Source organism: Brienomyrus brachyistius, chromosome 1 (genome assembly GCF_023856365.1).
Source record: "Brienomyrus brachyistius isolate T26 chromosome 1, BBRACH_0.4, whole genome shotgun sequence".
Lineage (NCBI taxonomy): Eukaryota > Metazoa > Chordata > Actinopteri > Osteoglossiformes > Mormyridae > Brienomyrus > Brienomyrus brachyistius.
Window position 1 is genome coordinate 24,827,386 of NC_064533.1, and position 20,353 is coordinate 24,847,738.

The 20,353-nt window shown below is 38.7% G+C and overlaps 1 protein-coding gene across 1 annotated transcript; it reads left to right on the forward strand.

Moving 5' to 3' along the window:
- Positions 1–243: 243 nt before the first annotated feature.
- On the forward strand, positions 244–17,866 carry LOC125742603 (coagulation factor XIII A chain-like). Its single transcript, XM_049014753.1, has 15 exons — positions 244–288; positions 3,319–3,505; positions 4,796–4,975; positions 5,933–6,178; positions 7,346–7,464; positions 8,100–8,207; positions 8,435–8,609; positions 10,078–10,216; positions 10,747–10,850; positions 11,466–11,554; positions 12,656–12,809; positions 14,802–15,077; positions 15,451–15,611; positions 16,429–16,565; positions 17,265–17,866. Exons 2-15 carry the CDS (start codon positions 3,358–3,360, stop codon positions 17,404–17,406), a joined length of 2,178 nt encoding a protein of 725 aa, XP_048870710.1. The 5' UTR covers positions 244–288; positions 3,319–3,357; the 3' UTR covers positions 17,407–17,866.
- The last annotated feature ends 2,487 nt before the right edge of the window (positions 17,867–20,353 follow it).

Consider the following 20,353-nt stretch of genomic DNA (forward strand, 5'->3'; position numbering starts at 1 on the left):
GCACTCTACCCTTTTCCGGCTGAGAACCATGGTCTCGGATTTGGAGGTGCTGATTCTCATCCCAGCCGCTTCGCGGCGAAGCGAAGCGAAGAATATTAAGTGTTTCATGAAATATGCCAAAGTAATTGAGAAAAACTGCAATGCATCATGTTATGCAGATGGAGCTACAAATATGGGAAGTGAAACCACAGAGATCATCACAATATAAGCCAAGCTGGACTCAACAGGCAACAGTTGGTAAGACTCCCAAGTGCTATTCTCCAGGAAGGTCAGTGGATTTCCTCAGAGGTAAGAGGGAAGGATCCTCACATTTCATCTTAATAGAATTTAATGTACAGTCGCTACTATTTTTCATGGTGAACTTACATCCTTTCATAGATGTGTTTTCTCTTTGCCACAAATAGAACTGATTACTTTTAACTTTACCGACACAAAAATGATGTGCAGTTTGAGTCATTGAGGACCTTTTTGCTATATATTTTGAGTAAGTACACAAAGGTACTTACAATACTTCTACTCACAGCAGTTCCTAAAGCTGTGAGGGACAACTTTTTATTTCTTTGTTGTACGATAAAAAATTTAACTCACAATAAATATTTATTACTTTTATGTTCTTTTTGTAGCTAAAGAATTAGTCTTGGATTACAGAAAACTATCAAACTACATCTTGTTGAATATATCTAGAAAGTTTACGTGTAAAAGGTAAATTATTGATTTGTGATGCGTAATTTGAATCTCATCATAACCATGTACTTTATTGCATAGGAATAGATGAATGGATAAATGGATATTTAGGAAGCAATACTATTTTATTTTCTTAATATTTAAATGTGAAAGGCTGTTTTAATATGCTCAGTTTAATTACAACAAGCCTTTCATAAACATGGAGGCTAAGCATATGTGATTTGTGAGTAATCTCAATGGTATGTCTCATTGTCTCTCTGATACTTCCAATAATACTGTTACATATGCACATATATGTATAGTACCGTGCAATTTTAGTCAAGAGAAAAGTTTAAATAATACTGATTTTGGTGCAAAATGTTGTATCTGTCAAAGTATCTTAAACCCTTTGCTATAGTTACCCCAGTATTTTCAGCAAACATACAAAACACCCATGTATTTTTTGACCACTAGCATATCATGTCTGGCTAATCAATATCTCACTGAGTGTTTTACCCGATTTCATCAATTAATGAAATTTGGGGCCTGAATCGGTGTTCACCTACCCATCAAACAATATATCAGTAACTTTTTGGAGAACCAAAGAAAATCTAGTTAGTTTTTATTATGTTATTTTTAATCTGCATATGATCCAATGAGTGTTGCCATGTCCAGCAAAACTGACCAGCCCAAGGTCTGCTTAAAATCCACCAAATGGAAGCTGAAACTAGACCAGTATTTGAAATTGAGGGTACAATTACAAGTACAGTACAGCTGTTTCAAACGCTTTTAAAATTACAGTATTGTATAAATTAGATCACTGAACTGTGTACATCTGTACAGAATTGATTCTTGACTCTACATATAAAGTCAAAGTAAACCATGGGGGAACCACCACGAAAACGTGGTAAACTATTTAAACGGATTATTAAACATATATTAGATAATCTTGAAAAGAAATCATCATTAACATTGCAAAGCTAGCTAAGGTTTTTTTTTCCTATGACAAAGTAAAAACGTTTTAGTGAAGCATTAACCCATTCGTACAGTATGAAGGCATGAAAAAGCCTGATCTTAATCTAGCTGACTAGCGATGTAAGGATTGTATGTACATAACATGCGGTTTTGGTGTTAATAAAATTACGCTTTACCTGTTATTATTTGGAAGAATATAGTACTCTTCAGTTTTGTTTGGAGGTTTCTAACCTATGGACTTTCTTATTTTAAGACAAGTAAAAAAATAAATTAAAAAAAAACAAAAAAAGGTTAATGTCCTGTTATCTGGTGAATTTAAACATAACGGAAAATAATACAAGCAACTGACATTTGTCTGGTTATTTAAACGTGTTGTTGTTTGGTAAAGTAAAATGTCTGAGGTTAAGTTGGGTGCACAGCAACTCACTTTCAGTTAATTGTTATTTGTACCTTTATCCAGTCACAGAGCACTTTATTTTGACATTTGTTTAAGTGAAAGATCCGATAACTTAGTGTAGTTTGGGGGAAACTGTAAAGTTTAACAATTTATTATTTAAAAAATTGCATTGAAAAAAGTGATTTTTGTTTGTCACATGTGTGCGGAGTTTGCATGTTCTCCCCATGTCGTCGTGGGGTTTCCTCCGGGTACTCCGGTTTCCCCCCACAGTCCAAAAAACATGCCGAGGCTAATTGGAGTTACTAAATTGCCCGTAGGTGTGCATGTGAGAGTGAATGGTGTGTGAGTGTGCCCTGCGATGGGCTGGCCCCCCATCCTGGGTTGTTCCCTGTCTCGTGCCCATTGCTTCCGGGATAGGCTCCGGACCCCCCGCGACCCAGTAGGATAAGCGGTTTGGAAAATGGATGGATGGATGGTTGGATTTTTGTTTGTATATGCAAACAATTATAGTTCTTAGAAAGAAAACCGGAATCAGAAAAAATCGGTATTGGCAGGTCACACACGCATAAAAATCGTAAATTTGAATCGGTCAAGAAAATTGCAATTGGTGCATTTCTAATACCAATGTCTGTTTAACTGAAAAATATAGCTTTTGTAAACATAGTGTTTTTTTCTTTATTTTGAATTTGTGCACTTTGCTTAAATGGTATAGTAATTGTGGGTCTTACACTGTTAACCCCTTATTAGTTATCAAACTGGATACAATTCAAAAGAAGAAAAAGCTCTTGGGATACATATTAAGTTGGTATCAGAGACCTGAGACTTGGCTTGGACTCTGATTCAAAGACTTGAGACTTTACTCAGACACAGTCCCCCAGAGACTTCAGTCTTGACTCAGACTTGTATTTTGTGACTCGTCAGCATCTCTGCTAAAGGCATCCATCTACAGGTAGGGAAAAGGGTGAAAGATGACTCATCAGGCCATGTTACTTTTTACATTGTGCTGGGATCCAGGTTTTGTACTTATTACACTAGGTTGTGTGTCTTTGAGCTTTGGTGTCGGCAGTAAGTGGTTTCCAAGTGACAGACCTGGCACCAAAGCGAGTTTTGTGAAGCTCATACCACACAGGTCTTGTTGATGCAGCAAATTTTTGAGGCTGCTCTTCTGTAATGTTTAGAAAAAATCCTGTTAAGTGTCCATCTATGGCTACTCCTCTTTATGGACACAATTTGTCCATACTTGATATTTTATTGAATTTCTGCGTATATCTTCCTGTATTCAGACATTCTCTGGTCACTCAGTGAAGGAACATTTCAGCACCATGCATGGCACAGAGAACATTGAGCCTAATCTGTACGATGAAGGACGCAGAAACGTCCCCCGAGCTTATTCCAATGCCAAGGAAAGCGACGTCCATGAGTTCATACCTTTTGAATTGGAGCCACGAGGTCCTGCTCCTTCTCAACAAGGTAAGAACTTATTGAGTAATCGTTTCAATGCCATTGTGGCCAAATTGTCCACAGGTGTGAAATGGTGTGTTTGTGTGTATGTGTGTGTGTGTGAGAGAGATGTATGTGTTACATTGTGGGGGAAGACTGCAAGATTCTTTGTAAGAAAAGGCTTCCATTTTGTGACCCTACCGCATAGTCCCGACATGCAGAGAATACAGAAGATTGTTGTCACATGTAGTTCACTTCCAGTACTTTCCAGAAATTCCTTCTGCTCTTTCAGTGTCGCTGTAGGCCTCTTGGCAGCCTCCCTGACCCGTTTGTGTCTTGTCTTTTCATCAGTTTTGGATGGAAGTGCAGTTCTCTGTAATGTCACTGTTGTCCCATATTTTCTCCACTTCTTGATAACTGTCTTCACTGTCTTCCATGGTTTATATAATGCTGTGGAATTTTTCTGTACCGTCCTCCTGACTGATACCTTTCGACAATGAGGTCCCTTTGATGCATGGAAACCATGGCTTTAGCTGTAGGATGCAACTGAGTAAATGTCAGGAAACTCCTACTAGGACAACTGAACTTTATTTGGGGAACTTTATTTAATATGACTCACTTTATTTAATGGCAGCTGTGTGCCCAACAAGACTAAATTCTGTAATTCAAACAAAAGGCGCTTCAACAAATTATTAGTTTAAGGGTGTGCACACTTATGCAACCTGCTCATTATAAGTTTATATATATATATATATATATATATATATATATATATATATATATATTTATTTATTTATTTTTTCCCCCCTAACAAAATTGTTTCTTTTTCAATTGAATTGAACAGGTTATACGTCACATTAGTGGTGGGAATTTTTTTTAAATCATTTATCGTGGTCTAATTTTTTTTTACATCACAAAAACCTGGCATTTTAACAGGAGTGTGTACACTTTATATATCCACTGTATGTGATATAAGTGAAGACAAACCTGTGCATCTGTGGGTAAAATTGTAGGCTCCTACCTCCAGGGTTTGAGAACCAGCCCTGGTTCTGTTTCTGCATGTTTAAAAACCTGTATTAGGATAATATGAGTGTCTGTTAGGCTGACAGCATGTGTCTGTAATTGAGTGGCATCCCTTCCAGTGGGCGTCCTGCCCCGTGTTTTCTGAAATAGACTCCAGGCAGTCGGTGACCAGGTAGATGTGTGGCTGCAGCTATTTGTTAGCTTCATCATTGATAAGTGCAAAGGCTTATTGTTACTATATTGTTGCTGTGCTTTACAGATACGTTTCAGCTTAATTCTCATGTCCCTCCTGCCTAGGAGTCCTACAGGTGACCCAGGTTGACATGCTCTGGGAAAAGAACATGGCTGATCACCACACCAAACTGTTTTCTGGGGCACATTTCGTCATACGTAGGGGCCAGGAATTCCAGGTGAAAATCACCTTTAATCGAGCCTACCATCCTGACAAGGACAAGTTCCAACTGGAGTTTCGTATCGGTAAGAGTGGTAGCCAATCGATTTATTTACAGCATTAGCTAGTCATGATTTTTTTTCATTATTGGGAATTTTTAGAAATACAAATTATTTCTAACATATTTCTTCTCAAATCACCCCATATTTGCTTTTAATGAAGTACCAAAATTAAATATAACAATACTGTATTGTTTCAATTGAAAATTGAATGTTCACATTCAATTGAATGTTAATACATGTAAATGTGCATGTAAGCAGTAATGATGCACAAATGCTTAATAAATTTTAATTGGTTTTAACCATCCAAAGTGTGACTACAAGTGCTCAGTGGGTAGATGCCCTGTGCCATCACACTTCCAGTGCTGGAGGTCCAGATTGTGGCCTTGTGTGGGTGTGGAGTTTGATTCTCCTCCCAGTGCTTGGGTGGCTGCCCTCCCACAGTCCAAAAACAGGTGATTGGTGACCTAGTATCTCCACAAAGTGTCCATAGTACATGAGTGTATACTGCACCTTGCAAATCCTCTGCCCTGTTATTGCTGGGACAGACTCCAGACTGACTCCAATCCAATACTACATACAGGGTCTGAATGATGGATGGAAGTAGTTAACCTTCAAATGGGCTTCAACAATCAAAGCAGTGTGCATTGTGTGATTCTTTCATCATCGTTTTCCACTGTTCTAGCCCATTTTTAGCAGTAAATATTCGTAAAAAATGTTTTCCCTCAACATCTGATTTATATTTCACACACTGTGCTTTAAATATGATTAAATATGTTTAGTTATAGGTTTATGACACGATAAATGGCGCATAGCATAGTTATTGAATATAATATAAACTTATAAGAAATATAAATATGTACTTGTAATATAAGAATTCTCCACCTTGCAGTATCTCTCTCTCTCTCTCTCTCTCTCTCTCTCTCACACACACACACACACACACGCACACAAACGTTCTCTCTCGTTTTTCTTGTTTTGAAGGTTCCAGCCCAAATCTGAGTGAAAAAACTATTGCCATAGTTTCTTCCTTCCCAAGTAAGAGAAAGCTGTGGAACGGCCATTTGCTGAAAAACACTGGCAATACTGTCCTGATGGGCATCACTCCATCTGCCTCTTGCATTGTGGGAAAATATTCCATGTATGTGGTGGTGATCACATCTGCAGGCCGCTTTAGGGACAAGAACCACTCTCAAGAAGTTTACATTTTGTTTAACCCTTGGGCTCCACGTGAGTATTGCTTGGAATATTTGAAAATAACCATGTGGCTGATCCTAACTTAATCCTAACAAACTATCCTGATATATGCAGGGACGGATTACGGACCGGGCCAGCGGGGCCGCTGCCCAGGGGCCCTTGGGGTGCAGGGGGCCGGTGGGGCCCCTAGCCCAAAACAATTTGCAACGCTTATCAACAATGTATTTTCGTTTGTCTATTTTAGAGGGCCTACATTCTTTGATCCTCTGCCTACAAGGGCCCCTGACCCTATAGGGAGGGCGTTTGGCTGCCAAGAGCCCTTGAATTGTGGTGGTTGTGGTGGTGGTACTGGTGGTGGTGGGGGGGGCCCTCGTGAACGTTTTGCCCAGGGGCCCACACAACCCATAATCCGTCCCTGGATATATGCATCAAGGCAGTGTAGTTTTACAATTTGATATGTTATATGTTATACCTGTGTTCAGGGATGAAAGTGTCCCAAAATGAAAACAGCTGAAAACTGGCACCAGCATTTTTCTTTTGAGCTGGGATGGGGGGGGGGGGGGGGGGGTGCTGTAAGATGGCATCCATCTAAATTTCTGGAATTCTTAAGTGGCCTCCTTCACAATTTGTGGCATGGGGGGTGGGGGGCTTTTAATAGCAATTTCACATAACGAGAAAGATTTAACAAACTAAAGTGTCCCAGCATATGCGGGCCCACACTAAGACCCCACCTCAGCAACAAAACATTCAAACAGGACTGATTTCAGGCACTTACATGGCCATGCATTTCATTCATTATTTATCTTTAAACAAGGAAATACGTTTCTGTCAAACCCCCAAAGTTTTTATCTCAAATTTACACTGATGTCATAAATGACCTGGGCAGAGAAGGAAAAGGGGGAAATCTAGCAAAAGTGGACCCTTTTCAGCCTTATGTCCTTCTATGCGTGTATAGCAAAATTTCAATGAAAAAGGAGCAAAAAATTGTGATGGCTTACCTACCATCCAATCACATCACAGGAATTATAAGCATTAGCACAAATTTTGAAACATAATAATGTTTTTTTTTTGTTTGTTTTTTTTTTAACATTTGCTGTATAATATATATTTACATCCGACAACAATGTAATTCTAGCCCCTAATTGCTTCCTGTTTGGTCTAATTCCGGTCATTGATTCTTGCTGGCCTTTTGTCTTCCAGATGACATTGTGTTCATGCCCAATAACAATGAGCAAGAAGAGTATGTCCTGAACCAAGTGGGCATGCTGTACTGTGGGGACAGTCAGAATGTTTTGAGCAGACCCTGGAATTATGGGCAGGTCAGGAATAGGCCCCATCCATCCATCCATCCATTTTCCAAACCGCTTATCCTACTAGGTCCCGGGGGTCCGGAGCCTATCCCGGAATCAATGGGCACGAGGCAGGGAACAACCCAGGATGGGGGGCCAGCCCATCGCAGGGCACACTCACACACCATTCACTCACACATGCACACCTACGGGCAATTCAGCAACTCCAATTAGCCTCAGCATGTTTTTGGACTGTGGGGGGAAACCGGAGTACCCGGAGGAAACCCCACGACGACACGGGGAGAACATGCAAACTCCGCACACATGTGACCCAGGTGGAGACTCGAACCCGGGTCCCAGAGGTGTGAGGCGACAGTGCTAACCACTGCACCACCATGCCGCCCCGGAATAGGCCCCAGTTTACACAAATAAAATCAGAACACGTAAAAAGTTTTTGTACTTTACTGGACTGAAACAATACATACAGAATGACAAAGCACAACCCTGAGTACATACCTTTGAAATCAATCTCTGGTTTAGCTTCAACAACTTCAATATCATTTGATATTTTTTTCTTTACCCAACAAATTAACAATGCAAATATCAGTGCAATGCATTGTCTCTTCCTTGTTATTAATTACTAAATATATCCTTCTTTGCTATAGTTTGAGATGGGGATTCTGGATGCCTGTCTCTTTATCATGGATAAGTGTAACATTCCGCTGATTTACAGAGGAGATCCAATCAAAATTATTCGACGCATATCTGACAAGGTGATTTTAGTCTGCAGTAAACGATAAGCATTGGAAATGCTTTCCAAGATTTTCCAATACACTTCTGAAATGTGATACTTTGTCAGCCATTGAAGCCATCATTGTTAGTGTCAATAATCGAAAGGCAATAGTCAAACACCCTTTATTGTTATAGACTCATTGACATATATTGATGTCTGTTGTGATGGAGAAGTGCTTATAGTTTCCATCTGTGTTTATGCATCCAGCTGAACTCAAAGGATGATGATGGCGTCCTGGTGGGGAACTGGAGTGATGACTACACTTTTGGCACTGCACCCGCATCCTGGGCAGGCAGTGTGGAGATCCTGCTCTCTTATGCCAGCAGTGGGATTCCTGTGTGTTATGCACAGTGCTGGGTGTTTGCTGGAGTCTTCAACACCAGTAAATGCAACATTTAACACTGCTTACAGTATACTTATGTCCATCCATTGTCTCTTCAACAAGATTCCCAGTGCCAGCACATGAAAAGCATCCCCATAGCGTGATGCTGCCACAGCTGTATTTCACCTTAGGTTTGGTGTTTCTTCTGGCATGGGCAGAGTTAGTTGTACACCACACATTCCTGTTTGAAATTTGGCAAACAAAGTTCTATTTTGGTCTCTTCTGACCATAAAACCTATTTGCTTATCTTAACTTATCTTATCTTAACTGGGTCTTTCCCATGCTTTATAGCAAATGCCATACATGCTTTTACGTGGATCTTGTTAAGGAACGGCTTCTTACTACCCTCTCGTAGAGGCCTGTTTTATGGAGAGCTCCTGAATTTGTGGACCCATGCACCTTCACTCCAGTTTCAGAGAATTGCTGAGTGATGCTTGGATTCTTAGCAGGCTCTCTTGCCAATGGGTGTCTTGCTCTGATGCTTAATTTTGAGGGACAGTCTGTTTTAGTAAGGGTCTGGGTGTTCATTTCTTGTTTTAGTAAGGGTCTGAGTGTTCATTTTCTGATGATGAACACCACAGTGCTTAACAGGACATTCAAGCTATTTGATATATATTTTTTAAGCTATTTTCTGCCGTTCAATGCACTTCAATGACAATGTTTCTCACATCAGCAGAATGCTTGTTTGTCTTAACTTTTGCAGCAATTGTCCAGCGATTTGGCCCTTCCAAAGAGTGCTTTTTATATTGAGAGAAACTTTACATCAGGACTCACAAGTACCCAATTCTGTTAAATTATGGTGAAATAACTGTTACATTTGTGTCCTTTTTGATTAACTTGTCATTTGTGTAACCCTGGAGCTTCTAAAGCAGAGGGAATTGAATACTTATGCAAACAGCACACGTCAGGTTTTTTTTTGTTTAATCTTAATCTTTTAAATGTTACTGTAGTAGACAACTGACCTCTTTTAGTGTTTGAAGGTAAAATGGAGAAAAGTGTTTTCAACATAAATATTGTTTGAGAAAATGGTGTATATATTATACTCTAAATAATCGTCATGACTTTCAAGGGAGTTGAATACTTTTGCAAGCCATTGTAGCTGCTCTGTTAATAAAAATGAATCACCTAACATTGACAAACAGGGTTTCTGAAACAGCTTTGAAAATTTGACTATTGACATGGAAAACCTGAAAACCTTGAAAGGGTTTAAATGGAAAATGAATGTTTTGATATAAAATGCTAATTTAGCATCTGTATATTTATGTACACTTACTTTTGCTAAATTTCCAAGGATGTGTAAAAGACAGTTTTATCGCAAATAGGTCACTGTAATGTCTGCACATTTATAGCCAGAAATACATTATTAACTGCATAACAAATGGTCCGCACACCTTGACAGTTTTACCCATTGTACACGTGCATACTGTGAAAAACAAACGCATTGTTGTCTCCCTCCTCCTGACAATAGTTCTCCGGTGCCTGGGAATTCCATCACGGACTGTCACCGCTTACAAGTCTGCTCATGACAATTACGGCAACTTAAAGACAAACATGATTGTTGACCAGAGTGGGAGATTTGATATGGATTTCACTACGGATTCCATCTGGTAATTTATTTTATCGAACTGAGAATTGAATGGAAAAGTGCTTATCTTGTTGCTTTCTTACTGTAACATTAGCAAAATATATTAGCAACAAATGCAGTAGCTACAACGTTTGCCTTATCACATATGCAGGAAAAAAAATAAGAATGTATTCATGCACATTTAAAATGTATACTGCAAGATAAGCGAGTGATTTAGTAACTAAACAACTAGGCACTGGCAAATAAAAGAAATCTGAAAATTTATTGGGTTAATTACATTTTTGTATTGTGCCCATTATGAAAGACTGATACAGTAAATAACACACATGGTGTCACTTTGAGGTGACAGACAATGATTTGCTGGTGGTAGATAGAATATTGTTTATGATTTACAACTTTTTCAATGGATCCAGGAGTGGAGATGAAGATTCCATTTCCAAATTTTAAAAACAATTCAAGCTTCTACTAAATATACTTCAGTTGTGCACAACCAAGAGACTAACCTTAAACCTAACTCGAACCCATTTTAAGTCAGTCGATCCCATTCTGTAGGAACTTCCACTGCTGGAATGAGGTCTACATGGCCAGACCGGACCTCCCTGTGGGTTTTGGCGGCTGGCAGGTGGTTGATGCCACCCCCCAAAACAATGCTGATGGTGAGAGATGAGATAACCCACACTCTCTGATACTAATACATACTCACTGTCCCCGCAGTAGTCATTGAAGGCTCTCTGTCTACCACCCAAATGTAGGCCTAGCTCTTCATTGCACCCCTTAGGGAGTGCTTTTATTTGACAGCTTACATTATGTGCAGATGTAGATAACTTTATATTTTATGTTGGTCAAAGATTTGACATAAGCTGCTCTTAAATCCCTTTGGGTTTGCTCCGGCCAGTCCATGAAGGTTGAGGCAGAACAGACATAGAAAGAAAAGTGCTTGTGATCTTAGATTGTTTTCGATATCTCAGGAAATAATGGATCATCAACCCAATGTAATATGAGTACAATAGAAAATACATCATAATTTCCATTACTTTAGGCTGTCAAACACATGATTGCATGTTTTGTTTTTTGTTTGGTTTCCTTAGAAACATCATTTTCTCCTAATAAATATAGAAGACAATTAACAGCCATTTAAATGAAGACTATTCCTAAGTTTAGCATATTGTTAATGAGTAACATCAACTTATTATTGACACAGAAGGATGATTTTGGAGTTGAGGACACTGCAGCTGAATAACATTTCAACTTCTGTCTTCTCTGCCAATCAGGCTACCACAGATCTGGTCCTGCATCTGTCTACGCGATAAAGCAAGGCATGATCTGCTATCCATTTGATGCATCATACATGTTTTCAGAGGTAAACAGCTTAATGTCCAAATCCATTCTTATTTCTTATTACTTATTGCTTTCAGCATTTTTCTTCAAATAACATTAGCACACATCAATACTCACACAGTCTGACAAATATGTCTTTCAAAAAGCTCTAAAAGCTTAGTTGTGATTTGAATCTAACTAACCATATGATTGAGGTTTCCTTTCACATTTTATTTTATCTAGTATATGAGAAGCACTGTAGGAAATTTACCAAAAGGTTTTAGAAGTCTTAGAATATACATTTGGTGGCTGCCATACACAAATATAGGTAGAGGTAGATGTAAGGAGCACACATTGAGGACTGTGCGTTGCTGCACCCACCACATGACAAACCACCTCAGGGATGAGAACCTGAGTGCAGCCATGCGGTGGGTGACGCCTCAGCACCACTCTAGTCCGAAAGGAGTTTTTTTCCCAGTAGCTGGACTGCCAATCCTGCCACCAACCCCCAAAATTTCCCTATAAGTTGGAGGACCTCCTTATAGGGCTGGATATATATTAACATTATACCCAGGACGAAATATAGAATCTACTATATTCTATATAGAAATATAGAAGTATTTCAAAAATTCATTTTGAGAAAATGAGGAAAAAGCCATCACAAAGTTTGTACACAATATTAACAGAAACTTGCTCTTTCCAGTTTGGATTTGGTATATGGCATCATTCCTGGGAAACATCACACTGAAGCTGGATGAGACCATTCACCTGACTTGGACTATTTTAGGCAATATATTGCATCTTGTATATGCGAAGCTATATGTAAAATACCAGTCCCCTACATTTAATATTGTGGTACCCAGCATTCTGTTTTTCTTGATACTGCAGTTTAAAATGCCCCCCCCCCCACTACACAATGCTAGAAAAAGGCTGAAAACATACACCTGCCTCATCCCTTAAAACATTATCATGACAGTAGAGACCTGGAATTTTATAATTTCCCCCTAGAATGTTTTTAGGCAAAACTGAAGTAGGAAATGGGAAGATTTTCTGAAATTGGATAAATTAAGATGGAACGACCCTGAATATCTTGTACATTTTATTTCTGGTATTTGTACACATTGAGCATACCCACTGTCTTTAGGTGAACAGCGATGTCATAGTTCACCGACGAGAGCAAGACAACAGGCTGACAAAACTGTTTGTTGACCACGATTTTGCGGGAGAGAAGGTTCTGACCAAGCAGATTGGTCAGAATATCTGGACTGACATCACTAACCAGTACAAATATCCTACAGGTAAGCTGAAAAGGGTCACCTCTCCAGTACTTCTGCCAACCACTTTCCCAGAGTAATGCACATTTCCCACATCCAGTACACGCCACAACAGTGCAAAACCTCATAAATATGGTGCAGTATATTTCAGATTCTGATGAAGCCTTTTCTCTTGCCATTCTGTTACAATATTTATCAGTGCTTCTATTCGTTTATAAGAAAGTGTGGGGTGGAACACGACATGTTTCTGAAAGAACGAGAATGGCTCAGATTTCAGGAACAATCTTAAAGAGCTTGCGAGAAACATTTTCATTTGTACAGATGTGTGATGATGTACTAGCGAAAAGCAGCTGTGATGAGTAGGCAGAATATCCAGTAACAATTTAATTAACTATGACTTAAAGCTACGTATAACATCCCAATACAGTAGCTTCAGTATTCCTCATGTTGTGTTACGAACCTATTGCTTAGGTGTCCTTTTGGGATTCAAATCTGTTCCACGACCAACTGGTCACAGTGACAGACTTCATCCCAATGAAAATAGCTTTAGCATTTAATGCAAGAGAGTATAACTGCGGCAAGTTCTGATTTTCAGTTTCTGTTTTGTTCACCCGTTGCTTTAATCAGCAGGTATCTTGCTTTGATGTGACCATATTTGCTTTCAGTGCAAATTGGGTCAAAATGATCTTCGTAAAATTGGGGATTTAAGAGATTGAGTCACCTTTAACTCCATGGTCCAAATGCAGCTGACATACAGCCGTTATAAAGTACAGTATGCAGTGGTGGGGAAAGTACTGAATTTTCATACTTAAGATACCACCCCAAAAACTACTCAAATAAAAGTCGAAGTTACCCAGCAAAGTACTACTTCAGTTAAAGTAAAAAATATCTAGTTTTAAAAGCACTTTAAGTATGATGGTAAAAAAATATTATACATTCCAAAGCAACCCACCCTTTAAACTTCACCCAAGGCAGACTTGAATACAGCATTTCAAGTTAAAGTCATTGCAATAAGGAAAACCAAGTCGTGTGAAGAAAGGTGGATATTTTCTTTTTATTCAGAAAAAGTGGTGAAGCTTCACCAGCTTGCTGACACAGATTAACAAAATTAATACTCTTATTCTGTGGAAATCGAAATATTACTGTGGAGCCCCTTGTCACGGTGGAGGAAAATATCTCATAGTAACTCGTGTTCTCCAATTAAGAATCGGGGCTGCAGAGTTAGTAATTGCACTGCCTTGCACCCATAGTCTCCTGGACAGGCTCCGGCCCCCCAGTGACAAACAATTACAGAAAATGGATGGATGGATGGATGGATGGATGGATGGAGTTAGTAATTACTCAGCCCCACTCACCTTAACTTAAGACATTTGAAACATTACCCCCCCCCCCCCCCCCCCCCCATGTGTGTACCACAGTCTGACCTCCCTGCACTTCCTCCGTATATGTGTTCGATGGTTGGTTGGTAACTCTATTAGTTCTCTTCAGAGCTTAATTAATCGGCGTTGTTTCTCCTTAAATAAGAGAAGCATCATCTTTTGCTGCCGAACTAACTCGTTCTCCACTGTATAAAATGGCTGATCGTCAAATTTAATAATTTCTATTATTTCAGTAGAAGCTTTAGTGCTGCTTACTTTGAATATTGATAAAAAATCTGTGAAATATCGTCGTTTTCGTAAAGACAGCATGTGATGCAAAATAGTAAAGAAAGAAAGAAATTGCTCAAGATTCGTGAGAGAAAAATCTCCATTCTGAGTGGGGAAAAAAAATCGTGATTCATATTTTACCGAGAATCTCACAGCCCTATTTCGGTGTGCTGGATGCATTTTTTTTTTTTACTGGGAGAATAACGGAGATCATGCAGAATAGGACAGAAAAGTCATTATTGGGCTCAAAAATGTTGCTGAGTGAAAGTAAAAGTTGCAGAAGTCTAAAGTAATCAAGTAAAGCACAGATGAAAATTTGCATTATGGATAATTACAAATTATAGATATATTTGCCCACATCCCGTCACAGGAAGCTCAGAAAGGCAGGAGGCCTTGCGGATCGCTGAGAGTTACGGATGTTCTCGGGATCAGCGGGATTTATCCAAGGCGGATGTGAAGATAAAGGCCACATTACCAGATACAGAGATCGGCAAGGACTTCAAGCTGAGCATTGAGTTGGAGAACTTGGGGAAATCCTTGTACAACATCGACGTTTCCATCACTGGCAACGTCGTTTACTACACGGGGGTCTTGGGTCCCCAGTTCAAGTTCAAGAATTTCCTGGTGAAGGTGGATCCTTCTAAAAGTAAGCTTGGTTTTACTATACGATTACTACTGACATTTCCGTATCTCTGCACTTATCATTTGTAATATGTAATATCATATGTTATATGTAATATCATATTCACACAAACACACACCCATACTCTGCTTATGTAAACAAGCCATGTTCACAGTGAAAGCAGGGTACTTCCCAAACAGAATGCCAGCTCCATGATTCAAACAAACACACGTGAATACATTTGTATTCATATCCTTGTGGGGACCGTCCATTTCCATGGGCATAATGCTAATCCCAGCAATGACGACGCTGCATATCCTTTCATGAAATTTACAAAGCATTTATCCATTATACAATATGCTAACTCTTCAAATATTTCCCTCTCTCACTGTTCCAGCGGTAACTGAACATGTAGAAGTGAAGGCTGCAGAGTATATGGGCAAGCTGCTGGATCAGTGCTCCCTGAATTTCTTGGTCTTGGCAGAAATCAAAGAAACGGGGCAGGTTGTCACCACCATGCAGCACGCGAACCTGCAGGCCCCGAAACCTGCGCTAAAGGTCAGACTAATGGCTGTTTTGTCATGTATACTGTCCTTGCATGGATGTTCAACAGCACATTTAGAAATTACCAGTAGAATACAAGCAACAGTTTTGAACAAGGAGAAACTGAAACTGTAACTGGTAAATGTAACAAAAAGACTAATCAATTAAATTATTTTAAGCAAAATGTTATAAAAAAAAACACACACAAATTTTCATAACTGGAAGTTAAAAAAACGGCAAAAACAGTGACCTAGCACCACAGATAAAATAGATTTAAAAAATAATTCTTTATTCTCTCAGGGATTGATTCTTCCATGTGCTGAAGTCAAAAAAGCGTGTAGCTGTGTGCTTTCTTTACTTAAATATATTCTGCCATCGGCTTAAATCTGGGCTTTTTCTCGCTCTTAGGCTTGATATGCACTTTGGGGTCTATTCTCCCATAGGTCAGGTTATGCGCAGTGGGTGGGACTGTGCTGATGAGGGGAGAAAACCTGTAATACAAAAGCCAGTAAACTTATAAGTGCTTTTTTTTACTTAAGTGCTTGATGGGAAAAAAAGTCCCTCAGTCATTACTTCTGTTTTAATTTTTTATGCCATTTCCTGCATATGTTTATGTATTTTTTCACTTTAATAACATGCACACATTTTCTCACATGTCCTTCTTCCTGATGGTTTTTCATGAAAACACAATTTCCCACAGCAATTTAAGTTTTTTTTTTTTACTTTTAAGTCTTTTTAAGTCTTTTTATTTACCCTAATGATAAGTCCAAACCTGAACGATCTTATATGTGGTTACTGTTAGGCCTAAATACATGCAGCATTCTCCCTGCAGATGTCAGGCAGCTACAAGCTGAAAGAGGAGATGACAGTCACCCTGCAATTTACCAACTCTCTGAAATTTGATCTGGAGAACATCGCTGTTAAGATGGAAGGGCCGGGGGTTTTTCAGACGAAAAATAAAAACTACAAGTAAGAAAAAAGACACATCATTTAACTCTACTTGAATAGCAATAGTGAATTTAATATTATTATATAAACACTATGTAGCATATTCTAGTCTGTTCTACCACCAAACACGTAATAGTTTAAAAAGTTACGCTCTTTTGAGCAACACGGGTTCTTCAATGCAATCATGCTCACCGCACTTAACCCCGAAAAGAAGGTGAGAGTGGGTTGTGCCCTCAATGACTTTGACATCAAGAAAAAACGTGGAACACGGTGTACTTCACTTACACAGTGAGCCAAGCTGAAATCCACAAACAGAAACCATTTTATTTTGAAAAGAAAAGCATGGCGTTAACCTGCTACGCTTATATTTGCTCATTCTCACGAACAAGACACTTAATGATCCCTCCGTGAGTTTTCCCAAATAGGCACTATCTTTGCAAATGACACAAAATTAGATAAAAACATTTTAAATCATTCAACTTTACTGCAAGTGATCCACAATGGACAGTTAGTATAACAAGATGTATGTTCATTTCTTCAATTGTTTTGTGCTCTTTTACTCTTCAGCTGATATGGAGGGCTAACTGTATTCGTAGTGCTACTCATACTGCATGTCATTCTTCCACAAAACACTAAACCCAATAACTGTATGTGTAATTACCGTTCACCAGACTCGGCTGAATCGTCACGGTGACCACTGTCACATGTGTTTGGTTGCAGACTCATTGCCAGAGATTCCTCCATCACCTGGACTGAGTCCTTCACCCCAGATACGGAGGGTCAGAAGACTCTGATCGCCTGTCTGGACTGTGCCTTCCTCAGGCAGGTGTTCTGTCATGTGGATTTCACCATCAATCCTTAAGACCACGATCCAAAACATGCCGTATCAGCAGTGCTTCTTTGTTTCGCTGTTCTTTTCGACTCAGATCTGTCTTTCATCATTATATAATCTTCACTACTCCAATTAATTTTGAATCTCAGACAGTCTGGGGCCATATGCAACCTACAAATGGGTGCAATTCTTACAAAACCCAGGCTGTTACAGATTTTTATTCCATGGTAAATCAATATTGAATATTTACATCTACATTTTTGAATAATCTCTTCATAGTTAGTAAAAACTCTTCATTGTACTCTGGTCAAGACACCAGTGTTTCATGAAAGCAAAACATATCAGAATAAGCCATCAGAAATCTACCATAGCTACCCTGTGTTTTCCTTGGCATGATTCAGACGAGATTGTCCAATATAATGGTTAAGCCTCCTGATTTACATTTCTATTAGCTGATTAAAACCTCTGCCTGCTTTGCTTTTGATTGATAACCAACAATAAAAAAATCATATTGGAAGCAAAAAAATTTCAGTCTGACTGTTACTGCCACAAAATGATTTGTAAACAGAAGGCTCATAGGGTGCCTTTTAATATTCATTTCCCTGACTGTGTAGGTTTCTCAGTTTATTAAGCATCCAAAGGATGACGTGCACACATACACAAATGTGCATAATTCCGGAGAATACACAGGTACTAACATATCACAGTTCTTTTAAAATAGCATTGATGCTTTTTCAGATCGATAATATAATAATACAACAATATCAAGGTATCCATGAAACACCTGACCACTTTAGCTGCTCTAGATATATGATATATACTATTTAAATATAAAGAGAACAGAAAGATATCACAACAGTCCTTAAAAAACATACCATTGTAATGGTGTTGTTCTTTAAAAAAAATAAAAAGCTAACATCTTATTAAAAATGTATAGATGAGGTAAGTGCTAAATGAATAATTGATTACCCCAAGATGCAAGGGGAAAAGTCAATTCAGCTTCACCGGGTGATAAAGGAAAACTGAATGCCACAACAATAAATTAGGCTGCTGAACTTTATGGAGTCAATTTAAGCCTCTCTGTGCAGTGTGAGAATGTGCAGGGTGGCTTCAGGGGGGAGACACTTAAATGGGGGGTTGTATACAGACCTGCAGCGAATGTCACAATCTATAGAGGAGCATTTCCAGGAAAGACAGTGCATGTTTATTATGACTGTAATCGAGGTAAAGTAGTAGAGGAGTGGTATCCAATGAGGGTATAATCAATGGCCTTATGTTTTATTATCCAGTAAGGTAAGAGGATTTGATATTAAAGGTACAGTATCTGAGGAATAACATCCTGTGATATGTGATGAAGGTATAGTAACTAAGGATGTAACATCCTGTGATATTATATAAGGAAGGTACAGTAACTAAGGATGCAACATCCTGTGATATGTGATTAAGGTATAGTAACTAAGGATGTAACATCCTGTGATATTATATAAGGAAGGTACAGTAACTAAGGATGCAACCTCCTGTGATACGTGATGAAGGTATAGTAACTAAGGATGTAACATCTTGTGATATTATATAAAGAAGGTACAGTAACTAAGGATGCAACATCCTGTGATATGTGATTAAGGTATAGTAACTAAGGATGTAACATCCTGTGATATTATATAAGGAAGGTACAGTAACTAAGGATGCAACCTCCTGTGATACGTGATGAAGGTATAGTAACTAAGGATGTAACATCTTGTGATATTATATAAAGAAGGTACAGTAACTAAGGATGCAACATCCTGTGATATGTGATGAAGGTATGGTAACTAAGGATGTAACATCCTGTGATATTATATAAGGAAGGTACAGTAACTAAGGATGTAACATCCTGTGATATTATATAATAAAGGAAGATAAACAGAGGAGTAGCCTCCTGCAATATTATATAATGAAGGTAAAGTAACTGAGGAGTGGCCTCCTGTAACACCATGTAATGTTGGTAGAGTAACTGAGGAGTGGCTTCCTGTGATATCATAATTGAGGAGTAGCTTCCTGTGATATCATGTAATGAAGGTAGAGTGAGGAGTGGCTTCCTGTGATATCAAGTAATGGAAGTAAACTAACAGAGTCATAGCCTTATGTTACACTAATCTATAAAGTAATGGACCAGTAGTGTGACATCACGAAAGTGGCACATTAAAAATTGTACATATAAGCAAGACATTGTTTTTGTTCAGAGGTTAATACCACCATAAGAACACTGTGTGCTGTGAAATAAATTTTGATGAAAGAAACATTTAGCTGGCAGTGACCAATTTGGATATCTGCTGGTGCATTAGTCCTATTACATTTCCCATTTATTTATTTTTTAATTGCAGGCCAACACACATTAATGGTTGATATTTAGGAGAGCCAAAGTCACAAACAAATATTATTACCATTGCGATTTGTAAAGGCAGACCATTAAAATAGATGAAGCTTGCGGTGACCTTCAGGAAATGTCACCAGTGCAGAGGAGCATTGCCTCACTGGCATGGGCAACATGAGTTTGCCCCAGAAAGCATAAGCAAAACACCAGGCTCTAAATCACTGCGTGGACTCAAATTGACCTCCCAGTTCAATCCTCAGCTGGTCTACCATTTCTCTGTTCTACCATGGGATCTTTTTTGATGCTGGAATGTCACGGTATACCCCTCAAGAGTATATTGCCGTGACATTATTCCAGAAAATGTTTTGGCTTTATACTAGAAGACTGGGCTGTACTTTCAGGGAGTGTTTTACTACAATAAGGTGATCTCAAAGCAATCCCACAATCATAATACACCTGAATTGCTTATATCACTGATATTCAGAAATTTTAAAAACATCCATCCATTCACCCATCTATCTTCCATAGCCTCTTATCCAGTAAAGGTCGCGAGAAGCATGGATCTTATCTCCGAAAAATGCTGTTTCAATATTTGAAGTTCAATAACAAGGTTAAATGATATTC

What these genes read in the sequence shown, in the direction of transcription:
- LOC125742603 (XM_049014753.1), top strand. Translation starts at nt 3,358, where the DNA reads ATGCATGGCACAGAGAACATTGAGCCTAATCTGTACGATGAAGGACGC. An exon ending in CCCCCAAAACAATGCTGATG is followed by an intron (nt 10,851 to 11,465) that starts GTGAGAGATGAG and finishes TCTGCCAATCAG; the next exon opens with GCTACCACAGATCTGGTCCT. An exon ending in CATCATACATGTTTTCAGAG is followed by an intron (nt 11,555 to 12,655) that starts GTAAACAGCTTA and finishes CACTGTCTTTAG; the next exon opens with GTGAACAGCGATGTCATAGT.